General features: G+C 42.7%; 1 protein-coding gene across 5 annotated transcripts in view; it reads right to left on the bottom strand.

Annotated features, from left to right (window-relative positions):
* The window catches only part of RCBTB1 (RCC1 and BTB domain containing protein 1), a 440,760-nt gene that overhangs the window by 268,808 nt on the left and 150,994 nt on the right, over nt 1–20,958 (bottom strand). For all 5 annotated transcript variants that reach the window (XM_085621918.1, XM_085621921.1, XM_085621919.1 and 2 more), the window contains one exon: nt 19,004–19,154. In XM_085621918.1, coding sequence (XP_085478044.1) covers nt 19,004–19,154 — 151 coding nt within the window. The remainder of the gene's footprint in view (nt 1–19,003; nt 19,155–20,958) is intronic.

Here is a 20,958-nt window from a genome sequence, read left to right on the forward strand (position 1 = left end):
TAAAGTATCGTTGTCTAAATTTCAATATTGTCGACCGGAGGTGACCTATCTAGGTAATCTCCTGTCGAAGGAGGGAAGACGACTGACTCCTGATCGCATCACAACTATATCTAGCATGCCTGTTCCTCGCACGCAACGTGATGTCCGCGCTTTGCTTGGCATAACTTCTTACTGTTGCCAATGGATCCCCAACTATTCCCTACTGACTAAACCTTTCTTGCATTTAACAATTAAAGATGTGCATGAGCCTTTACCTTGGACAGTTGAATGTCAGAATGCTTTTGTCTCTTTGCTCTGCTCCCGTGCTTGGCACCCCTGATTACCGGAAGCCTTTTGTACTCTACGTGCATGAGGTGGACGGTTGCTCGCTTTCAGTATTAAAACAAGGATTTGGTGGTAAGCAAAGACCTTGTTCGTACTTTTCGGCGGTATTGGATAAGGTCACCAGGGCACATCCCAGTTGTCTGAGAGCCACGGCTGCGGTTGCGGTGGCAATTCGACAATCGGAAGGGCTCGTCCTGAATACGGACCGGACAGTGATGGTACCCCACGCTGTGGATGTATTGTTGAACAGGACACAGACTCAGCACTTAACTAGTGCGCGTCTTACAGGGTACGAATTGACCCTGTTTGCACCACACATCCCCATCAAAAGATGTGTCACCCTGAACCCTGCTACGTTACTACCTCTCCCTCCGGAAGACCACAGTCAAGATATACATGATTGCATATTTCAGACAGAAGAAGAAACAAAGGAGCGGATAGATTTGACAGATATTCCTTTATCTGACCCTCAAGGGGAATTGTATGTCGATGGTTCATGTTTTAGGTTACCTAGCGGCGCTACGGCCGCTGCTTATGCGATCACCACACTGCAGACAGTAGTCGAGACGGCCAAGGTGCCTTATCGATCGGCCCAGGCTGCTGAGTTAGTTGCACTACTAAGGGCTTGTGAGTTGGGCGAAGGGTTGCGATAGCCAGTATGCTTTCGACGTAGCACATAGTTTTGGGAGGTTGTGGGCAGAGAGAGGTTTCCTTACATCCCATGGTCAGAAAATAAAGAATGGTAAGTTGGTTTTGAGATTGTTGGCCGCCCTGACCTTGCCCCAAGCCATAGCCGTTGTTAAATGTAGTGCTCATAAAGCTGTAATTGATGACGTAGGTAAGGGAAATTCCTTTGCGGACAGAATCGCTAAAGAAACTGCCCAATCCAATACCACCTCCATGTTTGTAACTAGTCTGTATAGAGGGATGGTAGAAACAGAGACATTCAATAACACTATAGACAGCGTGAAAGAATTGCAATTAGAAGTGACCCCTGAAGAACTAAAGCACTGGCAGGAACAGATAGGGAAGCTAGATGAAAATGGATGTTGGATTGACCTGTCAGAGAGATGTAGATGGCTGCTGCCGAATGCATTTGTGAATGCGGTAGTGTCCATGGCACATGGTCCCGCACATGTGGGGGTTCGAGGTATTTACGTAGTACTAGATCCTGTGTGGTATAATACCAACATCCATAAGACTGCAAAGCATCTAGTCCAGAATTGCATGATTTGTCTACAACATAATCCAGGAGGTAGTATCCCTGTTCTGACTGGCAGCTTTGCGCCCCCCACCCTATCTTTTGAAGTATTACAAATGGATTTTATTCAATTTGAGCGGGTTAACAATCTCAAATACGTCTTGGTAGTGGTCTGTACATTCAGTAAGTGGGTAGAGGCGTACCCCACCAAGGAAAATACTGCCCTAGCCACCGCAAAAGCCCTAGTAAAGGAGTTCTTTCCCCGCTATGGGTTACCACGAGTGATCTGGAGTGACAATGGGAAACATTTCAATGCTGACCTTGTTGAGCATGTTTGCAAGGGCCTGTCGATACAGCAGAAGTTCCATGCTGCCCGTCACCCCCAATCAGCAGGGCTGGTGGAAAAATATAATGGGATTTTTAAATTGAAACTAGCAAAGCTACAGGATACAACAGGGCTAAAATGGCCCTAGCTTTACTGTCTGTAAGAACTACTCCCCACTCCCGTAGTGGGATATCACCATATGAGGTGATATTCGGTAGGCCCGCTAATGTATGGGGTGTGCCACGACCAAAATCCCTTAGAGATATTGAGTACCCTATGTTGGCGGATTACCTTTATGCACTCACTAAAGATCTTCGTTCCATTCACCAACAGATATCAGCAGTACTGCAGCCTCTGCCGGAGGGTCCTGGACACAGCCTGGAGCCTGGGCAGTGGGTCTTGGTTCGGAACTACCAGCGAAAATCGAGTCTGGACCCACGCTGGACCAAGCCCTTTCAAGTGCTTCTGGCTACGAGAACGGCTGTTAAAGTTGAAGAGAAACGGCATTGGATTCATGTATGTATTGCATCTGAAAAGGGTTCCCCTTCCTTTGCCGGATGATCAGCGGGACCAGAATGAAGTATTAGGGTGTGAAAGTGATAAACCTACCGAAGAGTCACCTTCCCCAGAAGCCCAAGGAGAAGCGAATGGGCGAGAGGAGGGTGTCGTGAGTTCGGAGACGTCTGTAGCGGGTGATCTGACACCTGGGAATGTAACATCTGACAAGGGAAGTCACACACCCAGTACCCTACCTGATCCCACTGTGCCTGTTTTTTTCATTAATCCCGAAATACCGGGTCATGTTCGTTACAACCTGCGGCCCCGACAGAAAGCAAAGATCCCAGGTTCAGCCTAGAGAATGAGAATGAAGGCTTGAGTAAGAACCTGGGAAAAGCAAAAACACTGGACTGAACTCGTTGAGAGCCTGGAACTTTTGATAAAGCTCTGTTCAGAAAGAAGGTAGAGACATTGATCAGTTGGTGGGGCCCAGGTAGGGCCCAGGTAGAGTTTCCTTTCAGCAAGAGTTGTGTCAAGTGCAACTCCGACGCGAGAAGTTTTTGTGCCTTTCTTTTCTTTTTCGTTGAATGGAACAATAGGAGTCTGCCTGTGAGGCTCCAATACGGACACAGGAAAGAAGTACCCTCCGGCAGGCTGGACTGCTTGTAGATCCCCTTTTTCCCCGAGATTATATCTGGACTTTTAGTGAGAATGTACCCTTTTGCTCGTTTTGTCCCCGAAGAGGAACATCCCATAGTACCCCGCCCTTTGTATCCATATCTGCCGATGTTTTCTACCTGGAGTTTGCGTGCCAAGATTGTTTTCATTGTCATAATAGTCGTTTCATTAATATTATGTTTGGGGATGTTCATCTATCTAGAATTCCGTCATCCTGTGCACACCATGATAGCTACCACCCCCGCCCCCGAGGAGCACCGTTTTCAGACTTTTGCCCCGCATAAAGAGAGGCATCGTCAGACATATGTGAATAATGCTTTTATTGAAATGTTACACCAAACCCATAGTTCAACGAATGCCACAAATTGCTGGGTATGTGGCCTTCTTCCCTCAGTGATGCACAAACATGATCTATTCATTTCAATGCCTTTGTCATATTTAGGCAGTTGTGAAGCTTGGTTTAGATTACTGTCAATGATATATGAACATTATACTGTTGATGAGCACCGATTTTCAGAAAAAGATTATGACTTGATTCTGGCATATATAGAAAGGCACCAGGGATTCACCCCAAATGCCGAAGGTACAGACGGTACTCTGGATCCAACCGCTTGCATGAATGTGTATACGGAGCATGAAAATGACACCTGGTTGAGGGACGAAGTGTTAGATTTTGTGTCCTTCAATTTTACTGAATATTTCAAATATTTCCAGGAACGAAATGTGTCAAATGATAGGATCATTCCGGTCCCTGTGTTGAATACGTCGTCCTCCTTTTACATACATGGTACTGGCCATATATTTGTAGGATTTAGTAAATGTAACTATACCTATAGATTACAAACATTTAGCAGCCCACCTATACTTACCCCTCCGAATGTATATTTTGTGTGCGGAGAAAACGCTTACACCTGGCTCCCCAGAGGGTGGTCAGGTAGATGTTACTTGTCCTTCCTATACCCTCCCGTTTACATAGCCCCTTCCGACTATCATAAATCTCACTCACTGAGCCGACGGAGTTTAGAATCAGGAACCACTGATAGAGATGCTACGGATCAGACTGATACCCCTGCCCAACACTTGTTGATATCATGAAAGGAGTCCTACCTATATGGGGACCCATTTTAACCAGTAAAGAAATTAGAAGATTGTCCAGGGTAGTAGAGGGAGTAGTAAATACCACTGCTGGAATACTGACTAATATAACAGTTGAGCTTCAAGCGACCAGGCTTGTGACTCTCCAAAACCGCCTTGTTTTAGACGTTATCCTAGCTGATCGTGGAGGAGCGTGTAGAGTGATTGGCAGCTCCTGCTGCGTATATATACCTGACTCCGCCCCCTCGGTTCATTTGGCCATTCAGAAGTTGCATCGATTAGCATCTGAGATTCATACGGAGACAGGTACTTGGTCTATTTCGGGGTGGTTCTGGGGTCTCCTTACCACCTGGGGTTGGAAAATATTCATGATCCTCCTAGGAATAGTGGGTTTCCTTTTCACTTGTTGTGTTTGCATTCAATGTGGGCCTGCCTGTTGCTCCTATTGTGCCACCCAAATTCGTCTTGCTTTACCTGAACCTAAAGCAAACCCCGCCAGGGTGAACACTCAATTAGTGCAGAAAGAGATACATGACATAATGCAGATAGACGAAGGTATCTTCGAAGAGTAATTCGATGGATAGCTACATTATGCTAAAAAGGGCCGTTCTGTGGGATTCAAGTCAACATGTGAAGTTAGCATAATGTATCTTGGTCTATATCCCTACTCCATACACACGAGACATGCTTTAGAAGATGGCCCATTCCCTTTTCCTTCGTCTTATATGATAGAAAGGGCCGAAAAGCCATACTGCGGCCATCTTGGATTATGACCAGTCGTGTTTTAGATCACGTGGTTCTCTCTGCCTGCCATCTACATGATTTAGCTCGTACCAGCCTAGAGACAGGTTGAATTGTATTTACGGCTGAGGCCCAAGGTCACATCTGCTGTAGGGAGTATCAAGCAAAATTCCTCTGAGCCCGAGACGAAAAGGGAGTCACCCCGCCGACCTTCTCTGTAAAGATAGTAACCTTTTGTGTGCAGCTGAAACTGGATATGGTATGAGCTCATTTAGGAGCTCCTGGGCTAACTGGCGTTTTTCCACTTGTAAGGCTTTGTATGTCGAATCTGTTATGTATAGAAGTGTGATTCTGTCAAGGGGCCAGCAGTCTTCCTCGGCGCACCTGATGGGTGAGGATCGATGAGGCTCCTCTATGTAGAGTTCTGTTGTGGCCAATAAACGCTTGAACCTTATACGTTGCCAACTGCTTATTATTTAACTTAACATTGCGGGCCACTGGTAAGTGTGGCCCTTGGGATAATTTCTAGATTACTACAACGAGGTGGGAGTGTAAAAAAGAGAGAGAAAAAAAGAAATTACCTTTAACCCAGAGTGAGCATGACTATAGCAAATCTGCAATGGCTAGTAAAACTAGCTTACCAAAGTAATGTAAATATGAAGCGTGTCTTCTGGCATGTCGGTAAATGAGCAACTGGACACGGGTTCTGTTAATTTATACCAGACAAAGAAACTTAATTAAAGTGTCCGTACCCGATAGTACCAAGAGGAGCATAGACTGACAAGCAAATTTAGATACAAATATACCCAAAAAAAGGATGATATGACTCACAGTGAAGCAAGAGTATTCAACCACTGTCTGTAGATAAAATTATCTGTAAGGAGAAACAATCTCAGATAAGGTGACGTCCTTGAGAGAGCATTAAAAGATTCCAAAACAAGATACGTCCTTATTATTTAAAGGAGACCCCTGTATAGCACGTGCCCCTCTACTTGACTAAGCACGGACACAAGTCTTCAGCAACAACATGCACACACGGAGGAAGAAGAAAAAGAATAAGACTGCCATCGTCTAGATACTATGTGCTTAAGAAACGACAATGAAGAATAGAACTATTAACCAGAACGGGCAGCTGCACTCCCTAATTTAAAACAGACATCTCAAACAGGACATACAGTGAAAAAGCGCTGCATGTATAACCATTGAAAAGCGTCATGTGAATTCAGTCTATCATGGTGATGGCTGTTCGTTTATAAGCTCTGAAATGTTAACAACCTTGCATCTAAGATAGGACGAGACTGTAGACAAAACAAAAAATTTAGATAAAACGCCAATCTAATGACACCCAGGAAGCTGCCAATAATAAAAAAAACACATCAGACCAAGGCCAACAATCTCCCCCGTCTGTAATGTTGGGATCTATGCCGCGCTACATTTATGTAAAAAAGATATACTAAACAGGCACAACGGTAGAATTTGTAGACCAATTATATCTGAAGGCTGAGTCAGAGAATCGATCCAAGTATCTATATACAAGCTCGGCAGCCGAATCGGTAAAATGCAAAGGGCTCTTGCGAAAGATCACAAATTCCACTAATAAACATCCAAAACAACTTACAGGATGTCAGTATTTGCCGCATCCAAAGGACTAACAGGAGCCGTCTCCGTCTTCGGCGTCCCGCAGCCGGCACAATGAAAAAGAAAGTGTGCATAGCAACTGGGAAGCCATTTAAAGCGTTGGCAACTACCGTGCCGCCACACAGGAAGTGACTGTGGCGAAACTCTTCCGGGATAGAGAAATGAGAAACTAGCAACTAGACCGTAAACAAGCTGGCAGGAACTCACTTCCGTAAACCCAACCGGCGTCGGGGATTGGTCACAGTCTCGTAATCAGAGAAGAATAACAGAAATACCCAGTGAGGGGTGAGGAATATCAGGCGCACATAGTGTTTTCAATGTAAATGATCTGAATAGTGAGGAAGACCAAAAAGAAAAAACAAAGATTTAATCTGAACTGCGTATACAAATGAACAAAACAACACAATACCACGAGTACCTCGTTCCTAAATTAGATAACAGTATTAACGGCACAAATGACGCCTTACTATAGAAAATACTATAAAGAACAGATTACAAATGTTCTAACCAATAACAACAAAAGAAAATTAGTCATAAGAATAAAATGTATATGGATGAAAAGTCCGAAAACTGTCTAGATGAAGAAGTTAGAGAAAGAACAGAACAAAAAGGCAGAAAGGTCACCATAAATTATTGTGTGCTAATTCCAGAAAATAGAAACAAGAGAGCACATTGAGTCAGGAACAGTAAAGGTTACCATCCACAAAGATGGAACCCCTAGCGATATGTGGATTCCAGAGAGTAAGAACAGAGGAACACATTGGATCATGAACAAAGATACAGTAAACATTGTTTTCCACAGTTAAATAATTGATTACACATCCATCTGAGCAATTTTTCGAAAATTCAGGTACATGTATACAAGTAAAATGAAAATGTGTATGGACAACACAGGTCACAAATAACAAAAGAACCACTGGAACAGTGATCCGACATTATTCAGCTATGCACAAGTAAACAAATCTGACAGAGACATTACGTTCTGATAACGCTGGCTACACTTTTTAGAGAAAGTAGTGTAATTCCCCATCAGCATTCAGGCCCTGAGTTGAAGAAAGTAATGTACAAATCCATCTGGCCTCCAATTGCCTCAGCATAAGTGCCCTGTCTCCGCCCCTAATGTTGCTGGTAATGGTTATCAATGCCATGGAACTTGAACCGAGCCGGTTCACGCCCACTCTACATTCATGTGAGACAAGGGCATATGAGTTGTCCCCATTTAAGGCAGCTCTACGGTGTTCCTGTATTCGAATTTTCAATTGTCTAGTAGTGCTGCCTACATAAATGATGACATAGACAACAAAGGTAGTAAGACAATTGATGAAATGTTCAATCTTATGTTTTGCTTTTGAATTATAACGGAACGTTGATGTTGTATTGCATCCCAGCTGACAGATATTACAGATGCTGCATGTATAAAATCCAGTGGGTTTACTCAACTATGAATGTTGTTTGGGAATCTCCTGTAAGGTGTAACTAGGGCATAGAACCTCCCTAATCGTTCTGCTTCTTCTGAAAGTCATGGATGGTCTTTCAGTGATCATGTTATTAATTCCTGGTATCCCTTTCAACAGCGCCCAATGTTTGCCCAGAGACTCAAAAACCTCATGGTTTAGTGTTGAATAAGTGGTGATAAAATACAATCTCTGTATCTCATGGTCAGTCTTGCTTTTATGGCAATTTAACATATCCTCTCTTTTAATATTCTGCACTTTACTAATAGCAGTTTCAAGTAACTGTGCATGATAGCCTCTTCTTTTTAATCTGTCTGTGGCCTTTCTGGAGTGTGCAGCACAATTACCGTCCTCACTGCAGTTTCTGCGAATCCGCAGAAATTCCCCATAGGGGATTGCTTTCTTTGTTGAAGGAGGATGTGAGCTGGTAAAGTGTAGGATACTGTTGACACCCGTTTCCTTCCTGTGTAGTGTACTGTGGATGGTCCTCCCTTTGATATACAATTCCAGATCTAGAAAATGAATTCTTATTTGGGACATTTCATGAGTGAAAGAAACATTTAATGCGTTGTCATTAAGGAAATTGTGATATTCCTTGAGTTCGGTACCTGAGCCAGTCCAAATGATAATATCATCATCAATATAGCGGCCCCAGAATTGGATATGTTTGGTCCAATCTGAGGCCGCTGTAGACCATGCATGGGTACGCTCCACCCACCCCATAAAGAGGTTGGCGTATGAAGGCGCGAATTTGGAACCCATAGCAGTGCCCTGCTCTTGTTTGTACCATATAGTGTTGAACATAAAAAAGTTATTGTCAAGGATTAGATCTATCATCCCCAATAGCATCAAATTGTGATTAAACAGACTGGCATGTCTAGTAGACAGATAGGAATCTACAGCTATCTCGCCAAATTCACATTTAATACACGTGTATAGGGATTCCACATCCAAAGTGGCAAACCACATGTTGTCATCCCATTCCAAATCTGAAAACTTATTCAGTAGATCAGTGCTGTCCCTGATGTACGAGGGCAGATTAATGACTAACGGCTGCAAAAATGTGTCAACAAATTTAGCCAGTGCCTCTGTCATAGAGCCAATACTTGAAATGATAGGTCGTCCCGGTGGAAAAGACATTTTCTTATGTACCTTCGGAAGCAGGTAGATGCAAGGGTACCTAGGGTTGCTTATTGACAAGAAACTGTGTTCTGTGTCAGATAAGAGACCCAACTCTTTCCAATGTGTTAATTGCATATTGATCTTAATAGTGGCCGCAGTACAGGGGTTTTGAGCAAGCTTGGTGTAGTGTGCAGTATTATTGAGTTGTCTTTCAACCTTCGCATTGTCAGTCCTGTTCATAATGACAACGTTCCCTCCTTTGTCAGCCTCTCGTATTATTATGTTACTATTCTTACGTAAATTCCACATAGCTGTTCTCTCCAATGATGTAAGGTTATCTAGCATTTGTTTTTTATAGCTACTAGCATGTTTGTCTTCTAGATTGTATAATTCCTTAGTCACCAACTCATGAAAAACATCTAGTGTACTTAGATGTGCACCCTGAGGCATGAATTTGCTAGTATTGTGAAGACCACTACCACATGTATAGTCTTGGGCAATATTCATACTTGCCAACACGTGTTCATAGGAGGATTCATTATCGGTATCTAATGCTAATAACGTAGCTACATTTTTGACGTGTGAAACAGTAACATCAGTACATAATACGGGTGCTGGCGGGTTAGAACGTTCATAGTTGTGAACAGAAAAATGACATTTAAGTTTGGCGTGTCTAACAAACTTAAATAGATCGACATGCAGGTCCGTAAACAAACCCCCATACACGGGACAAAATCCAAGACCTTTATTCAATACATTGATTTAATGTACATTCAGATTGTAATTAGAAAGATTTATTACCAAGTTATCAACATTGGAAGTTTGGACCAAATTGGACGACATATTATGCTGATTAGCGCTAACTTGGTCATTGTCATTTCCAGTTTCCAATGGATCTGTCCCAATAACGTGAACATTTGAATCTATCGTTTGTTCATTTGGTTTTTCTGAAATCTGGTCAAGACGCGATCCTTTTCTGCGTTTTTTTCTCCTCCCCCCCTCTCCTAGTGTGTCTCTTGGCTTTTTGTTCCCAATTCGGAAACGGAGAACCTCCTCTAAAAAAGTGGAGGAGCAAGCTCCTGGAGCATTCAGTTCCGTATTGTCTTCCCTGCCAGTGTCCTCAACGGAGGAGGCATCTGAACTTACACTGATGCTGGAAATGCTACAGTACTGAGTACATCTGTGAGTGGGTGTGAGTGTCTGAGTGGGTCTGAGAGTGTCTGAGTGGGTCTGAAAGTGTCTGGGTGTGAGAGTGTTTGTGTGCGAGTGGGTGTGAGAGTGTATGTTTCGGAGTGTCACTGGGTGTGAGAGTCTCTTTACTGGCGTCAGAGTGGGTGTGAGTGTCTGGGTGTGTAAGTGTCTGTATGTGTGAGTAGATGTGAGTGTCTGCCTGGGTGTCACAGTGAGTGTCAGGGTGTGTGAGTGGGTGTGAGAGTGTATGGGCTTCAGAGTGAGTGTGTCTGGATGTGTGACTGGGTGGGAGAGGGTCTGTCTGGGTGTCACAGTGGGTGTAAGATTTCTGTCTGGGTGTCACAGTGGGTATGTGAGTATATTAATATTTTTTTAATTTACTGTGAGAATCGCATATTTACATGGAGCCGCACTGAGACCTACGACAGATCCGCAGATCTAGCGTGCAGCAAAACAAAACGATTCCTGGCATCTTGCGGCCCATTCTACACGCTTACCTAACATCTATAACACACACATGGGGTCAGGAAAGCTATAACTTGACCACTTCATCTAGTTTACATGCTACTTTTCAGCCCGGGGGACTGGTTCCGGATATATGAAAACGATGGCCGCAGCTTTTCTGTCAAGTTGAGACCAGCCAATCAGGACCTTGCAGTGGCGTGTGGAGCTGCAGATTCACCGCGGATGGATCTGTGGAGGGGCCGCGTCTCTAGATATACAGATTTGCTTTCCCGTTAAGATGTAAAAACAAGCATTAAAAATGCAATAGGTCTAGCCTTTCATTAAGTTAAAGCCATTTGCTTTGCTATACAATACCATTATCATAATTATCATCAATCTATAGAAAGGACATTTTAATTTAAAAAAAGGACAGTACACAGTAGAAAGTTCAAACAAACATACAAATGATAATAAACTAGTACTCACCCTGGCATGATAACGAGGGATTGTCTGCCTGAACATTCAACTGAAATTTACTTTTGTTTTTTTAGACACAGGGTAATTAAATTTTCAATGCAGTATTGCCCCCACCGAATGCATCTTACAATGTAAGCAAAAACATGCACCTATTGTGAATGTTTCTTTTTTTACTTTATTGTTGACACACATGAAATCATAATATAAATGAAAAACTAACTCATTAGAAATCGAAATTGCTATATAAAGAAAGAGAAAATACAGAACACAAAAGAATCGCAGAATGTGTCAAGACTTTTAGTTTAACTATTCCACCGAAATCCCATTTCAGACTTCAAGGCACTGGATGCAAACCCACTCTGCAATATCCCAGTGAACTTTTTAGAATGGAATGGCAAATTTTAAAATAATTTTACGGTGATCTCGCAAAGAAGGGGCTGTATTGCATTATATGGTGTCTCAAGAATGGTGAGAAATGTAAGGCAACCTTCTGACCAGGTAGAATTAGAGTTTCTGAAAATAAAGGACCGTGTCTCATTGATTGAATTTTCCATGATGATCTTTGAAATCTAATGATATATGGGTGCTTATGCTAACCTAAGAAGCATCAAAACTGTTCTGCAGAAGTCTTTCTTCCTCCTAGAACTGCCCTCTGCCCCACCTCGGACCTGTTATAGGTATTCTTATTTTCTTTTGTTATACTTCGACATTCGACTTCTGGCTCCATCCAGGTCACCAGGGATCACATGTCTAGCATTGGCTTTTATCTTTGGGCTGTCCATAGTTTAAGGTCGGTCAGTCCAGTTGAGGTAAATCAAGAGAGGGCTGGTATTTATGGTCTCCGTTTACACTCAGAAAGAGTAGACAATATCTATCCCATATGCCTACTTGTCAACTCGCCTCAATAACTCAGCTACACGGGGATACACGTCAACGCACCCTTGATTGGACTCATTTAGATTATGGAAAAAAATTTTAATCACATTACCCCGCCCTCTAACTAAGCAAAATGCATCCAAAAGCTTTCTTCTATCACCCTTCTGAGAATGTTTTCACCATTTACTTTTAAAGGAGAGCCCTCTTATATGTCGAAGTTCTCCTTGTGGAGCAAACTGAGCGATGGCTTGGTATGTCCGAGCACTCACGTTTCCCAGAACCATGATAGTCCAATTGTTATCCTGTCATTATAGTATGTGTAGTTGTGAGCATAAATCTAATAACCATAACTACGAGTACCAAAATGCAAAGAAAATGAAAACATGAATTGGATAGCTACTCGAGCACATAATTAGAGCATCAGAGAATTCTGACATGATGATATTTGGAATATGCAATAAGTAGAACGGAAGTTAGCTTTAACTTGATTTTAAGCTCTCTTTTTTTGGGGGGAGAGACAACGAATTTAAAAAAAAAGTTTTTTCAATTTAATCGGGAGATTTCATCCGAAACGCGAAGAGGCATATATACTTTATGGGGCAGGAATGAGAATTTGCATGACACGCTCAGGGTTCTCTGTGTTCCTTTAAGAACTCAATCAGAAGTCAACCCAGTGATACACTTTTGACAGTTATCACACTCAGTGACCTTGACTAACAAGGAGACTCCAGCCAGGTGTCACCTTCGGCCAGTTAACCAACGGGTTTTTATTTTGTATACTATAATTTTTGATGCTATACTTATATGGATAAATGCTACGTGTGTTAGAAGGAAAACTCTGGAGCTATAGATTGAATGGCAATCGTAGGTATTAGGGAAATGCCCCTTTAAAAGCCACCTTAAAGAAACTATGATGCATGTTGCGCATGCGCACAGATAAACGGTGGTATTCTATCAAGCTATATTCTTGCATGCAGAGTTCCGTACCAAACTAATACATGAGCGATTAGTTACCGGATTGATAACAACTACTCTTGCGAGCGCCAGACACCTATGGTTGAATCTACTCTAGCTCAACCTCCCTGTGCCCACAACTCAGATGTGACAAAAAAATGGGCGAGGCGTATGCACTTGATCCAACCAATGGCAATGAGAAGCAGAGTACACGGTAACCAGTCGCAGAGAGCTACTTCACTTTGTGTCGTCAACCCCCAGAGGCGTACTCACTTCAAATAGCCAACCACAACAGGTCAGAGCTCACAACACCCAATTATAAGAAACTTAATACTGTCATTTTAGCGTATGCGTACCTTTGATACCGTGTCTGCTAGTCGAGCGTCCGAAAGAGAGGAAGGACGCTGATTTCTTAGTTTCCTGACAGAAGAAATACCAAAAGCATCATGCACCTCAAGAAGTGTCACGTCTTTCTCAGAGCTGTGATTAACAAGCGCGGTCCCGAAAGTGAAAGAGGACCGTGCTGCAGCCGATCTCTTGTCTTTATGGGGCCAGGTGTTTAAACACATGGCCCAATAAAGATAAGAAAGTGTTAGCGACGAACGGAAAGCAGGCGAGCCCGTCCAAGTGGGACGGCAGAAAAAGCCAAAAGGAGGTAACACACACAGCTCTTTTCCAATGGCTGGCCACCGTTTAGCATAAACGGTGACGCCAGCCAATGGAAAAGAGATGCGGGGCTTAAAGCCCTTTACTGAAACTCCTCCAAAACATTAAATCTCGTCAAGCGAGCTGCGCATGTGCGCAGCCACGCTAGCCGAGACCTAAAAACTACTGAATGGATTTACACCAAACACAAAAAAGCACTTTTTCTGGACCAAGAGCTAGCTTTCTGCCAAATTTGGTGCAATTCCGTCCAGCGGTTCGGGCTGTAGTCATGTTCAAAATCCTTATGGGAAATTGCATGGGGAAAAAGCATTTTGGGACCTCCCCTTTTTCTCAGTCTCCACTTGAGAAAATCACCCAGAAACTTTAAAGACAACAGCTGAAAGAATTACTGTAGAAGTTTGGAAAATTTTGTAAACATGCGTCAAAAGTTATTATTGGCAAAATAAAAAAGACCATTCCTATGCAAACTAGGTCATAACTATATATATATTATATATATATCTCAATGCACAAGCCTATTTCACTCCCTATACCTCTTTCAATATATCCTTTACCTCACATTCATCCTAAACCCCATACAACTACTATGATCCCCAAAATAACCCTTTCTAGACTCTTCCCTACTCTGCCCCTTCTTACATCATCTCATACCTCTTTTACTATTCCAATCCCCCAAATCAAGCCTTTCTAAACCCTTCCCTCTGACTCTTCCCCCGCCACCTCCCTTTTACTCATCTCAAGACTCATTCTACTGCTATGAGCTCCAAAACAAAATTCTAAATCCTTCCCTCTTCTATCCCTCCATTACTCTTTTCAATCCAAATAACAGACTAACGTGCACCACTCAAATTAATTTCATATTTCACTATACTAATTCACCACTAATCCTTTATGGGTTCCGGAGTAGCGTGTAACTCGGCAAAAGTTCACTTCAACACCACATCAGGGGTAGCAAAAGCTATATAAATGCAAACCTTTTTCCCTCTTCTATCCCTCCACTATCCTGTTCAGTCCAAATAACTGACTAACATATCCATATATCCACCACTCAAATTACTTTCATATTTTACTATACTAATTCAACACCAATCCTTATGGGTTCCAGAGTAGCGTGCTACTCGCCAAAAAAGCGCTTCAAAACCCCATCAGGGATAGCAAGCGCTATATAAATACAAACCTCTTTCCCTCTTCTATCCCGCCACCTACCCTTCTCTATCAAAATAACTGAATAACATATCCACGACTCCAATTACTTTCATATTTCACTATACTAATTCACCACTAATCCTTTATGGGTTCCGGAGTAGCGGGCTACTCGCCGAAAAAGAGCTTCGACACCTCGTATGGGGTAGTAAGCGCTATATAAATGCAATTACAATATATATATATATATATAAACGTTGAAAAGTTGAAAATGTGCAAAAGATTCTGTGAAGAGATTATGTTCCTGAACAAAAAAGAAATCTGAAAAAACAGCTGATCCAAAGTAACGTTGTTCTAAGTAGATATTCAATAAATATTATTGATTACATTTGATATTTGATTGTTCAATGATAAGCCATTCCAAAATATCACTGTCCATGTATGCAACTGGGAAAAAAAAACATTTTCTAATCTGTATCTTGGCGAACAGGCGATGTTAAGATTAAATAATAGTGTCCATATGTATTATTTGATTACTAAAGCAATGTTCAGCATCTGTAAAGCAGGTCTGGACTGGGGAACCAAAAGCAGCCCTGGCAAAAATGCTCAAACAAACCCTGCTTACTTCTTCTCCGTGCACAGGTTCGTTGAATCAATTGATTCGCTCTCGCTCCTCTCGATCTTCTTCCTCTCTGATCGCTTTCTCTTTAACTTCCCCCTCCCTCAATTTGAAAGACTCTCTGTGTCTGCCACTTTTCCCAGCTCCCTGAGCTTAATTGCACAAAGGCACCAGGAGAGGCAATGGGCCCAAACACCTAGCCTCCAAGGGCTCCATCACACTGGTGATATGCCCAGTAGAATAAAAGGCCTGTCCAGCCCTGCTATGAAGGTTTCTGCAGCTTTACATTTAGCTGTGCACAGGGAGGAGTAATGCTCGCCCATCTTCAGGACATTACAGAGATATAAAGATGCCTTGTGATTACAAATGGATGTGTTGGGCCCCTATAAATTCTTCTAAAGGGATAAAAAAAAAACGACTTGTCGCTTTAACATTTATGGAGCGTGCCTACAGCAGTACAAACAAAAACATAGTTGTGCGGAAAAGTGCCAATTATAGACAGCCCTGCTAATCAAATACAAACAACACACACAGTGACAGTTTCAAAAGCCACGTTTCTTTTTATGGGCTCGGCCTTATGGGAACATTTACGTCCGACATGGTAAATTGCATTGTGAGGAACTCGCACACAGGGCGGCCCCATCTGTAAAGCTGTGCACATTCCTTTGGAAAACCACTTGAGGAAATCAGGAACTGGCATTTTAGCTCACTGCTTTGGGCTGGGCTTTAAGAATTAGGTTCTGGGAGCTGAATGAGAAGCCTTCAGCTCAGTGTGTAGAGCAAGCCACCTTTATCATAATAATTTGCAGAGGAACCCTTGCAACGGACAGCAGAATATGAAGCACACCCGCCCAATGGGACTTCTGCTTTAAAGAACTCCATGATATATAGGACCATAAACATCGAAAACATGCAGCACTAGCAGAGAGCAAAAATACTAATAAAAGCCACACAAGAGACAAAAGCTGTAAACCTTCTTGCGGTAGATACAGAATAGTTTTTATTTTCATGACCTATTTGCAGTTTACGTGAACAAAAATAAAGGACTCAGCCTTATGTTGCATGGAGTTATTTACTACCTTGTTCCTACACTTGGGAAAAACAAAGTTTTTCGTACCCCTAGGTGGCATGCTTCATCATAGGGTCCTTCCCGTTCTGCTACGGAACGGGGCGTGCTGCGACCAGACAACCTACGCGGGAGCACTGAATGTAATGACTGAGGCAGGTGATTCTCCTAGGGAGGAAAGAGGTAAAGGACGGTGTGTGTTTAAAAATACCTGGCTAGTGGGTGATGCTGCCTTTATTCGAACCCCTAGTCGGTATGATTAAAAACAGGGGAACAATTTAGGACCCATGGGATTAGGAATACAGGTGGTAAGAATTCTTTACTGCACCTGTGTATAATTGTGCAATTGATGCACTACATAGGAGTTGTGATTAGTAGACCAACAGCAGGAGTGGAACAAGGTATCACAATTATCACATACTAGGTCCTGAAGAATAGCCATAGGGATAGGCTAGAAACATGTCGACAGTTAGGATTTGGGTACATTAATCCCACGAGCCCTAAGTTTTTCCCCTTTTTTTAATCATACCGACTAGGGGTCAGAATAAAGGCAGCATCATGCACTAGCCGGGTATTTTTAAACACACACCTTCCTTTACCTCACTCCTCCCTAGCAGAATCATCTGCCTCACATAGTCATTCCATTCAGTGCTCCCGCGTAGTTAGTCTGGTCGCAGCATGCCCCGTTCCATAGTGGAACGGGAAGGACCCTACGATGAAGCATGCCACCAAGGGGTAACCCTGGTGGGTGAGGATTTTACAAAAAACGTTAGTGTAGGAACAAGGAAGTAAATAATTCCACGCAACATAAGGCAGGGTCCTTTATTTTTGTTCACGTACGTCTGGCTTTGGATGGTAGCCCCAGCCCTAATGTCCTCTAACGCCCCCCTTGTTTGTGTACACTATTTGCAGTTTAGCCATATGTATTAAGTTCTGAATGAAGCCTGTAGGGGGCCCCAACACCTTAAATTAGCTTAAAAAGAGACTGTGTGCAGCTCAAACAAAAACACAAATGAAAGATAAAGCTTTTTTTCCCCCAACTAAGCACTCATCTGTTTTTTTGTCCTGATGTAAACACAAAGTGGAAAGTGAGCACATAATAAATCATAAAAATTAAAAACATTGGTTTAAAAAGAAAATTCTGGGGTTGGCTGGGCTGCCATGTATTCAATATCTCGCAGTTTTGTCCTTCAGTGACAGCAGGAAGGATAGCACAAGGAGTGTTCCCTTCTCCTTGGACAGAACCAGTGTATGGCAAGGCCTGCTCTCCTTCCAAGGTCAGTGGATTATCTACAATAAAGACGACCACCTCTTTCAGGAAGGTGTACTAGGCAACTTATCTTGAATAGCAATGTTGCCAGTAAGTAATGATTATTAAGTTACCATTTCAAGACGATCGCCACATTAACCTTCTTGCTGTGTCAGAAGCACACATTTGAATGCCTGCTTCGTGACAACCATGCACCACAATAGCAGTGCTCGTGTGTAAGACGCCTTTGGATCGAATGGGATTTCTGGAACCACTTCCTTGCCTCCAGACTGAAGAGCCAAGATTTCATCATTTGCACCAAGATAACAGGACTGCTACCTAAGGGGGCGGGGAGAGGACACGATGCAGGAGCGAATGTAGGTAACCGATGTTTACTGCTGCTAGAGTGTGGCAGAAAGTTACAATAGAAAGCTGCAAGCAATAATAACAATACTTAGGCACTTTTTTATGTTAAGCTCCTGATGCAGACTCATTTAAATAGGTCAGACCTAAAAGTGAATGACACATTGGCCTACAAGCCCTGGCACTGAAAGGCATATGTGCACATTGTACACAAGCATAATGCCATCACTTAAACTGAAAATGGACACATGATGAAGTGGTGGGCAGAGCAAAATGTGACTGACACAGCCAGCAATGTGGTGTCAACTATTTGTATACTTAAGCACAACATAATAATCATTATCAGCAAAACAGAAAAAAAAATATTCAAAATCCTCTTACTGACAAGGCATAACTTGAAGAATAATAAAAAAGACCAGCACATGAGTTCTGCCCAAAAGCTTAAAACTAAGCAATACCCAACTGAACAAATCAAGGTTCAAAGGGCAAATATAGATCTCTACGAAAAATTAGTGGGAGCAAGTTGACTTTCCAAAGAGCAATTAATTCGGGTTAAATGGAAAGTAAAAAATAAAGTTGTGCAGGAGAGGACAGAATCAAGTGAGGGCACAATGAATGTTGTGGCAGAGTCTCACAGGGAAAGGCATAGTGCGTTTCAGCATTTCTGTCAAGCAAATGAAGGATGTATGGTGAGTGCTCTGGCTACCCAGCTGGCGCAACAGCATTCCACCTAAATGATTTTTTACTTTCGACAAATGCATGAACAAGAGATGACGACTGGGTAGAGAAAAATAGTTGGTGATGTTTAGGCTCACAGTTCATACTGGACAGGTTTCATAGAAAAATCAAAAGTGAAGAAGTGGATTTTTATTGGCTCACCTTCAGTGCTCAGGATCACGTGGGGACCACTTCCATAACTTAAACTGGTTATTCTCTTACCACACAGCACTTCTAATTTCTTTGGAACAATTGTGCTTTGGTTGTCTCCAGTCCCAAGACAATTACTGCAATTTAACCCAAACACATACACCTATAAAACATAATATGACACTGCATTACTTACTAAAAATCACAATGTTGAAAGCAAAAAGAACAACCCAATACATATAAACATTATATTCTATGGCCAGGTCTACAAAACAAGATTAAATCACATTTAGTCCAAGTCCTCATATCATGTACTTTAAACAGAAGAATTGCTGTGAACTCTGGAACTACAAGGATGTGTACAACTTTAGGGTTTAGGGACTCAGTTTGATTCACTCTCTCTACTTGATGATGAATAATCAGAAGCAACACTAAAACTGCCTCAAGAAGGTGAATAAAAACCAGCTAGCAAGATCTGCCACAACTCATTCAATTGTTGAATGTTTCCAGGTTAACACCTTGCAGGTAACAGAACTGGAAAAGGAAACTGGACATAGGTCTCGCGCAGTGTCCCTAACATATATTAAATACAAAATGTGGATTATAAAAATACCTAGCACATAGCCAAGCTGTCTTTCAATATGGTGGTCTCCGAATAACAATGTACATTACCACAATATGTTAAGGTTAATGAAAGGCCAATTTGTGTTTATAAAACACCCTATTTAGAGGTAAAATAATAAGGATGATAATGTAGGTGTTCCTTGTTGCAATCCGTGTGGAAGCTCTGAGCTCTCTTCGGATCAAGGCAATGGAGTCATTGCTACTCTTTAAGGGGATGACGTAGGGTGAAGAAAGTTGGCAGGGTTATACACTGCCTCATATGGAATGACGTGACGACCTTTGGTAGAAATGCTGCTTTCGTCCTGAGGATCGCCTTATCTGGGAAGAATGGGACACACAGCTGGGCAGACAGAGCTTGTAGCTCACTCACATGACAAGGTGACGTGATTGCTATGAGGAAGATGGTCTTCAGTGTGATGAGGCTGAGAGAACAGCTGCGCACTGGTTCAAACGGGGCACACACAAGATAAGTGAGAACCAAATCAATGTCCCACTGAAGCATCACAAAAGGGGTTGGTCTGAATATATGAATCAGCCTTTTCAGAACATGCCATTTGAACAATAATAGCTGGCCAGGTAGGTATAAAAAGCCTGAGAGGGCTGGCAAGTACCATTAATTATCACCACACCAAGGCCTTGCTGTAGCATGAAAGACAAAATGACAGCATATCAGCTAACTATGCCTGTAAAGGCTGGATGTTGCAGTAGGAACACCATACAACAAACCTATCCTAGAGTCCTGTGAAAACAGATTTTGTGAAGGGGTGCCAGGCTAGCAAGAGAAGACAAAATACTTCAAGAGGAAGATCAGGAGGCATCAACTGCTGCCAACCCATCTGCATTCACTGAGGTGCATGTTGTGCAGGTTCAGATGCAGGACTCTTCCCTGCTGCTGTGCTAGGAGATCTTATGGAAGTGGCAGCTGGAGCAGAGGACAGATGCCTGTGGCCAGTAGTTACAGGTACCACACACTCCTTGCCAAGTCTGAGGCCAATAGGATGATTTGTGCTGATCTTCTTGAGAACTCCGGTCAAAAGAGGTGGAGAAGGGAAGGCGAACAGGAGAGAAAGATCCTGCCAGGTGCTGTGCGACAAAGATTTCCTGGATATTCAGTCACTTCCAGACACGCAGGACCGCCAGGCACAGAACCCACAACTCCACTCTGCCATGTTTGTTGGTCATTGGCAGCCCTAAAAGGATCAAGACCATCCTGCTTGTAGGTTAGGCGCCATTTCCTTTCTAATGTATTACATTGGCGCCAAGACTCGGTCAGTGCTGGGGAGAATCACAGTGCTGAGACTTCTGAGTGGCTGTTTTGGGAAGGCAAGGGAGAGGCTAATTCT

The sequence above is a fragment of the Triturus cristatus genome, chromosome 8 (genome assembly GCF_964204655.1).
Source record: "Triturus cristatus chromosome 8, aTriCri1.1, whole genome shotgun sequence".
Taxonomy (NCBI): Eukaryota; Metazoa; Chordata; class Amphibia; order Caudata; family Salamandridae; genus Triturus; species Triturus cristatus.